Source organism: Cariama cristata, unplaced genomic scaffold, assembly GCF_000690535.1.
Source record: "Cariama cristata isolate BGI_N322 unplaced genomic scaffold, ASM69053v1 scaffold41594, whole genome shotgun sequence".
In the NCBI taxonomy this organism is placed as follows: domain Eukaryota; kingdom Metazoa; phylum Chordata; class Aves; order Cariamiformes; family Cariamidae; genus Cariama; species Cariama cristata.
Window position 1 is genome coordinate 28,518 of NW_009612062.1, and position 7,922 is coordinate 36,439.

At 39.5% G+C, this 7,922-nt stretch overlaps 1 protein-coding gene across 1 annotated transcript in view; it reads right to left on the bottom strand.

The window, feature by feature from the left end:
- The window catches only part of PLCE1 (phospholipase C, epsilon 1), a gene marked incomplete at its 5' end in the record, with an annotated part of 36,903 nt that overhangs the window by 4,805 nt on the left and 24,176 nt on the right, over window positions 1-7,922 (bottom strand). The window contains 5 exon segments of the mRNA XM_009698457.1: window positions 737-855; window positions 1,781-2,042; window positions 2,959-3,122; window positions 3,890-4,180; window positions 5,362-5,493. Of these exon segments, the coding sequence (XP_009696759.1) occupies window positions 737-855; window positions 1,781-2,042; window positions 2,959-3,122; window positions 3,890-4,180; window positions 5,362-5,493 (968 nt within the window).

Sequence of the window (7,922 nt, forward strand, 5' to 3'; positions counted from 1 at the left end):
TATGTTCTTCCTTTCTGCCCTAGTAATTCACCAAGACACGTGTTCAGCATGTATTCACAGGAGGATAACATCTGCAACACATCTGCTGCACACACAGTAGCTCAGGAGGTTTTATCTAACACTTTAGGAATCAGCAAAATGATAATATACATGCCTGAAGTTACTAAAACACAAGAACCTAGGTAACCTAACATCATGGGCTATTTAAAAAACCCACATCCATACATGCATACATACATATTTATATATATATATTATATACACATCTGTATGTGTATGTATACATATTTGTACATATAGATATGCACACACACACATATATATAAATATGTATGTATTTATGGAAATACAGACTCATCTTCTCCTGTAATAGAATTCAATTTTACTCTCATTATCCCAAAGTTGGTGGTAATTTGCATCTTTCTTTTTTTGTCCCAAATGCATTGCTCATGATGAATGCATGAGGCAGCTCTGAGCCTCAACCACATGAGTTCTTTTGCTATACCTGGATACACCAGAAGGCAGACTTTGAAAAGATTTACCCTCCCACTGTTTCAGCCAGGTGGGATAACCTTACTTCCACCAAAGCCCCAAAGACTTAGGCATGGAGGTACTTCGGAAAAATGTGCAGGTTTAAGGGCTAACATCTTTGAACTGTCTGGTTCGAGAAGTCTTCGGACCATAGTAGTCATCAAGACAAAAAAACATGGCAGTCACAGAAAAACAATTAAATTACCATAGATGTGGGCAGAGTGTTTCCAGAGGGACTTTCTTCCATTCTCCGACTGTTTATGAACAAACTAGAAATTTCTAATGCTTCGTTGTGCAGGTTATGGAGCTGGACATGTCTATAGCCTAAAGAGAAAAAAACCCTTCTGTAAGTAATTTGCCACATCCTAGGACACAAGTCTCATAAACGGAAAAGTCAAATTTGCTGTATCTATACCTACAGTTTGCCACACCTCTAGGATTTAAAGCACTGTAATAACACTGCATTAACACTCTGTCTGTATATCAGTGTAAGACAAATCCTATGAACTGCTGAGTGGCTCATATAGCTGCCTACCTTTGTTTTGCCATAATATTCAATATATTCATACATGAAATAGCTAAATATTAGAATATGAATGAAACAAGGGCAAATTCTCACTGGGAAAATCCATGTCTATCGTCAGATCTCCTCATATGCGAAGACTGTTGTGTGGTATTACAGTGGAACAAAGCAAATGTGATAGTATTTTTACCATTCTGCTGAAGAGCTGCTGGCAATATGGGAACTCCCTCCTCCAGGTGTCACAGAATGATGCTTCCTCATCTCTCTCTCTCACCTTTTTTCACCTTTCCTTCACCTCTTCTTCAGCCACGGCTGCAAGAAGTGCACTTCCCCTCTGCCCAGTGAACACCAGTTACAGCAGTTTCTTGGGCAAAGGACAAGGCAGGAGTGAAACCACTCCACACTTCCTAAGGGAGCAGCAAGTCTCAGGGCGAACACAGCCTCACAACCATGGCTCATGATCAGAGCAACTGTGTACAAGATGCCCCAGTCTCTGCAACAGCACAGGATCTGACTTTTTACGAGTCACTGGGGCTGCCTCCAGCTCCCAGGGAGCCTATTAGATCAGCAGCATACTGCCAGGGCAAAGCATGTTGTCTGATATTCGCTCCCTGCCTTCACTAGAAAAATGCAACCAGCTGAATAAAAATATCCCTCTGGCAAGATTCAGTTCAGGAATCTGCTGGACCATTTTGGCATAGGGTGTCACTACAAACTATACCGTACCTCTTTTCAGAGCTTTTAGGGGAATGATTCTCTGAGCTGTTACAGCTGAGCTGTTATTTTCAACAACTGCAAACCGAAGAAAGACCAAATCTTCGAAGTGAACCCGGAAAAGGAACTGTTCATTCCACATGGGGTTGAGAGTGTTGCGATGAATGGGCTTTGTCCGGAAATGGCAGCTGTCCAGAGGCATCCCCAGCACATCGATTTCAATGCATGGACTGCCTGTGCTATTGCTGGGGCAGACGTTCTGTCCAGACACAATCTGAAGCCGAGGAATACACAAAGAAACAAATTAGTGAAGTAATTCTTTTACTGTCACAATTCTGAGCTGAATATTGTTTAGCACACTCCTAAGCACAGTTTGTTAACATGCTGATTTAATTACAATGCTCCTTTACTTTTGTAATTGCCAGGGCAGTAATTTCAGAAGCAGAGCTGCTTCACCCCCCCCGTGTCGTTGCTATGGCATCTTTCCTCTGAAAAAAATACACTATACATCATGAGTGCAATCATTCAAGGCATCTGAAAGTTAATCCAGAAAGAATGTACCAGTAACATAGTCAAAAAGGATCAAATTTTCTTCTCCATTACTCTGGGGTGATGGCACTGACCTCTGGCTTGCTTTGGCATACACAACACAAGAATTGGGCATGCAATTACCACAGCTGGGAGAATTTAGATTCTTATGAATCTCACTTTTCTGAAACATTTCCTGGAAGGGACAAGTTTCTTAGAATACATTTTTTTTGGCCATAAATCCATGAATTATGTATCTTATTATATAACTTTTAAAAAATATTTTTTTTAAGATTCAGTACAGCTTTTCATAATGAATGGCTTTTCGTGTAGCTTCTCAAGTGTTCACAAACATGTGAAACATCCAGGCACATACATAATTTTACACAGTTGTGTCCTTCAGGACTGAGTTTCGACAAATATTGTGAAGGAAACAGTGAAAGTAACTACGGATACAAACAAGCCAATAAAATAAAGACAATTCTTTGCTCCTTCCCCCTCCAATTTCTGTTAGTTATGCTGACCTTTAGAAATACACACAACAATTAAAAGTTCAGTCTTTTCACAGAGAAGCATGATTGTAATGCTGGTTAAAGACTGTAGTTAAATGTTGTCTACTTCTATCTGTTTGGCTGTATGAAATTCCCTTTTAATGTACTTACTGTTAAAGAATATATAGCTGGCTCCTTATTATCAAGATCTCTTTCTAATGGACAAAACTGTTGGTACATTGAACAACTTTTATCCCACAGAACAGGGGGTTTCAAAACATATCCACAGCCGCCATTAGCCTCAAACATTGCTGCATTAAGTTGCAGAGGAAGATCTGTGAAAGTAAGGCATCCAAAACTGACAAAGAGCAATGGTACAATGGAAAAACTAACAGTGAAGTCAGAGACATGTTTAAGTATCTTTTTTTTTTAGTTGTGTACTGTCAATTAATTCTTGATTTTCAGAAATAGCTGTAATTAACATACCCAATCTATCCAATACTTCATTATACAAAACTATAACAACTGTTCATTCTTTTATAACTCTTCCCTTGTCTTTATCCAACTGTAGGGCTTGCCTACACTTGTTCTCTCAGAAGTTTCTAGGTATTTGCCCTGAACTGCAAAATGAAAAAGCATTAATTTTCTAGCTTTGTAGATGACTTAATGGATCCCCCATTGAAAAGCTGAATGAACACAAGATAGGATAGAAAATGGCCCAAAAATGTTTTGATCAACGTTAAACCAGCATCAAAAGCGGCACTTTAAGTAAAAAATAGTTCAGTACCTTTTTATACTTGAAATTATGGGAAAGGAATAACAGCTACTTGAACTGGGGGAAAAAAACCCAACCTTCAGCAATAAAATAAAAAAAAAAATAATGGAATGTGTTGCTGTCCAGGCACTTCTGTGCTATCAGGAGGTCTGCTGCATAGGCATAAAGCTCCTGAATTCTGGAAACGCTATTCTCAAGGACTTGGGCGCACACACAGGTACATCTCCTCATGATAGCAGGTAAAAGAAAATGTCAAATACAAATTCACAGTTTAAGGACTTATTTCACGTTTAAAATGTATTAAAATGTGTGTTTGTGTACCCATACCATCTGTTTGGTAGTTAAGAGCCACTAGCTGTACGCCATGGAGCCAGAAGATCAGCGGATGGGGATTTGAGGAGTCGATGCGTGTGGCAGCGGGGTAGGTCCTCAGGAGCTGACAGGTGGTGTGCTGGATCAGCTTCTGAGAGTACCGCCTGCACAGCCGCTTGGCAGCATTCTCGTTCAGGGAGGAGATATGGTAGCACTTGGGCGTCCTTATGATGGCACTGAGAGAAGCTGGAGAATTGTAAGGAGAGCAAGGATCTTCCCAGGTCTGCCGCATCACATCAAAAGGACCTGGAAAATAAACAGTACCCTCAAGTTACAGCTGCAGATCCAGAGACTTCAAAAATTCAGTGTTTTCTAGTGAAGTATGTGTGCATACTTTGGCTATGGTAGAAAAAGGTGATCCTGGAAAATGACACTACTCAGTGTAAGAGTCACATTCCTTCTTACACAGTAAGAACAATTACACAGTAAGAACAATCCATGAAAGGAAACATAATGTTTAAGTATTGAAATGATACCATGATTAGATGTGCTAACAACATTTTCATTTGCCTGGCTAAAATAAAGGAATAAAATTCCATTCTTCTCATTTACACATTTTACATGAGGAAGGGAAGCAAGATTGAAACCCACCTGCTAAGTCTCCAAACAGGCAGTCTACAGAGGCCATAAGAGTCAGGAGACAAAGCCAGCAAAATACTTATATGCTTTAGAATCAGGCACTAGATTTCTTCATTTTTAGGACACTGGCCTCTAGAAGGGAATCTAACCTGTCTGCTGCAGCTGTGCCCTTGGGCTGAAAGAAATGCAATGTTCGTTTCACCAGAGAATGAGTACAAGAAAGGGCACAACTCTGTAACTTTCTGTTTATGGCATTCACCTGAAAGGCAGGGGATCTGGGTCTCATCCCTACTCCAGAATCTTTTCTGTACTTTCTTTGTATTTCTTTACATCTGTCCATATGCAGAATGCAGAAGTACAATTTCCAAGTTCACAAACTGAAACACCTGCAGAATCTAAATACCTTCAAAGTGGAACACAAGAGTTTGCGAGATTACACGTTTGGACTTGTCTGAATTTTAGGCAACTAAGTCCTACTTCAGACCCTAAAAATCCTTTTCTGGATCCAGCCCAACAGTTCTGCCTTCTATTTGTACTTTGAAAATATTCATTCATACCTTTTAAAATACTAACTTTAAGATACTTCACTGAAAATGTATATTAGTTTTGAATAATTTACGAATTAGAGTCTTCATATTCCTGGCCAAGTAATCATATTTTAACATTCCACACTCAACATTTCAGTTATAATAGTGTTACTGTAATAGCTGCTTCACTAACAAAAACCTATTCCAAAGTTCAACATCTTACACATTGTAAAGTATTTGATCTTTAACAACTTGGTCTGGTACGTGTGTTGGATTACAGAGTCATTCCACGTGACTGGTGAAAGAAGATGCTAACTTTACCTTTTCCAGATGCTTTGGCAAGAGTAGCTGACTCCCCAGGGCTCAGCCTGCCAGGATTGTTGCCAAAAATGGACTTCCTGCTTTTTCTTTCTTTTCCTCTGCTAGAGCCAGATGGGTTTAGAGTTGACAAGCCTGTTCCCATAAATGTAAAATAAATGAGCCAAAAAACATGACCAAGAGGGCATGACATTTTCCATCATATTTTACACTATTTTTGAAGGCATGAATACTCCTGTTATATAGTACACAGGGCAAGCACTGTATTTTTTTCCATAATTTAATTTTAACATGTTTACATACATACATGCCTTTATAGATGTATATACTATGTATGTTTATATATATAATGTATATTAAAACTTATATGAAGCAATACAATATACAGTTATCTCTCTGTGATATAACTTATCTCCATTTTACTTTTTGGCTAGAGGAACGTAGTGGCTCTGTCTCAAAATACCAAATGGTCCTAATTAATACTAAAAAAAATCTGCAGTAACAGTCCTAATGTATTCATCCTTAGAGTAATTTAAAAAAAAAAATCCTTTCTACAGAAGCAATAAATCTGTACAGTAGTGAGTATCATGGAATTCACCTAGGGTAGGATACCTACACAATTAAATAAACGCAAGAATATGATTTAAAGATATAATGTAAAGGAAAAAGCCCAAATGCTGTTGGTTAAACAGTTTAACTTCAAGATGTTTTAGAATCATAGAATCATTTAGGTTGGAAAAGACCTTTAAGATCATCAGGTCCAACCATTAACCTAGCACTGCCAAGTCCACCACTAAACCATGTCCCTAAGCACCACATCTACACGTCTTTTACACGCCTCCAGGGATGGTGACTCTACCACTTCCCTGGGTAGCCTGTTCCAGTGCTTGACACCCCGTCCACTGCTTGACAACCCTTTTGGTCAAGAAATTCTTCCTACTCTCCAATCTAAACCTCCCCTGGCACAACTTGAGGCCACCTCCTCTTGTCCTATCGCTGGTTACTTGGGAGAAGAGACCAACCCCCACCTCACTACAACCTCCTTTCAGGTAGTTGTAGAGAGTGACAAGGTCTCCCCTCTGCCTCCTCTTCTCCAGACTAAACAACCCCAGCTCCCTCAGCCGCTCCCCATCAGACTTGTGCTCCAGACCCTTCACCAGCTTTGTTGCCCTTCTCTGGACATGCTCCAGCCCCTCAAGGTCTTTCTTGTAGTGAGGGGCCCAAAACTGAACACAGTACTCGAGGTGTGGCCTCACCAGTGCCGAGTACAGAGGGATGATCACTTCCCTAGTCCTGCTGGCCACACTATCTCTGATACTTTCAGAGTTTTCTTCTTCTGTTTAGAATTTGTATTTCAATGATGGGATATATGGTAGGTGTGCAAAATCCATTAAGCATTTAATGGCCAATATGTACTAGAAGTGGATCTGGAAAGCTCTAGTATAGCTATTATTCAAACATATGCATTCTAGCAAAGTAATCATTAAAATCATGACCTAAATCCCAGTGAAGTAAATAGACTTAATCCCCCTTAAGGTCAGTTTCTTTCCATTGCCTTGGAGAGAGCACATAGCAGACCAAAATTAAAGTAAGTCAAAACACGCAATAGTTATTCTGACACCCACAGCAGTGAGGTGTGGGATGCTCTCAGAGACCCAAGACGTACTAGTGATATAAAATATAACAAAGCAAGTACACTGTTATTTGCCTAACTGTGACTCATAAAACGACCCTCATGAACTCGCATCAATTCACACCTGCCTAAAGACAGTTCGGCATTTAACACTAATATATCAACTACAAATGTAAATCACAAAGAAGATATATTGGACTCTCTTCTACTGAAGTCTGTCCACAGCTGTAAATTTTCAGTTCTCAATCTTTACGGCATGTTTACATGTACTTAGTAAAATTATGCTGATAGTTTCAATGGAACTGCTTGGGTTGGTAAAATTTAGGATATACATAAATATTTTCAGCATTGGAGATGTACTGGCTCTTTAGGCCAAAGTATACACATAAACCACAGAAGATGGTAGAAGCTAAGATCAAGGAATATGAACTGACTAGAAGAATGAGGAGTTATGCACTATGTGCTTCTAGCACTATTTAATCCCAGTTTTCAATGGATCAAATGGATTTGGCAAGCAAGATCCAGGTTTCAAAATCCTGTTGAGGAGACAGTCACTGAGGAAACACACTAACCTCATAAATTACCCAACAGTACAACGAAAAACACCAGGGTTAAGTGAACCCAATGTGATAGCCACAGGGTAAGTTGCAGCTGGGAGTTTCCTTTCAGTCTTTCCCATGGCCAAGCTTTGCATGTGACACACCTCTTCCCAGAAGCAGCCTCCATTTTTCATTCCAATTTAAGCTTGACTCCAAAACATAGCATCACCTATTCATAGAATCATAATTCATAAAATAATGGAGGTTGGCAAGGATCTGGAAGTCATGTAGTCCAACTCTCTGGTCAAAGCAGGACCCGCTTAGATACCACCATACTGTGCATAGATCCTACCATACAACCATAATGACAGAGTAAATGTTTTGTATTTCCC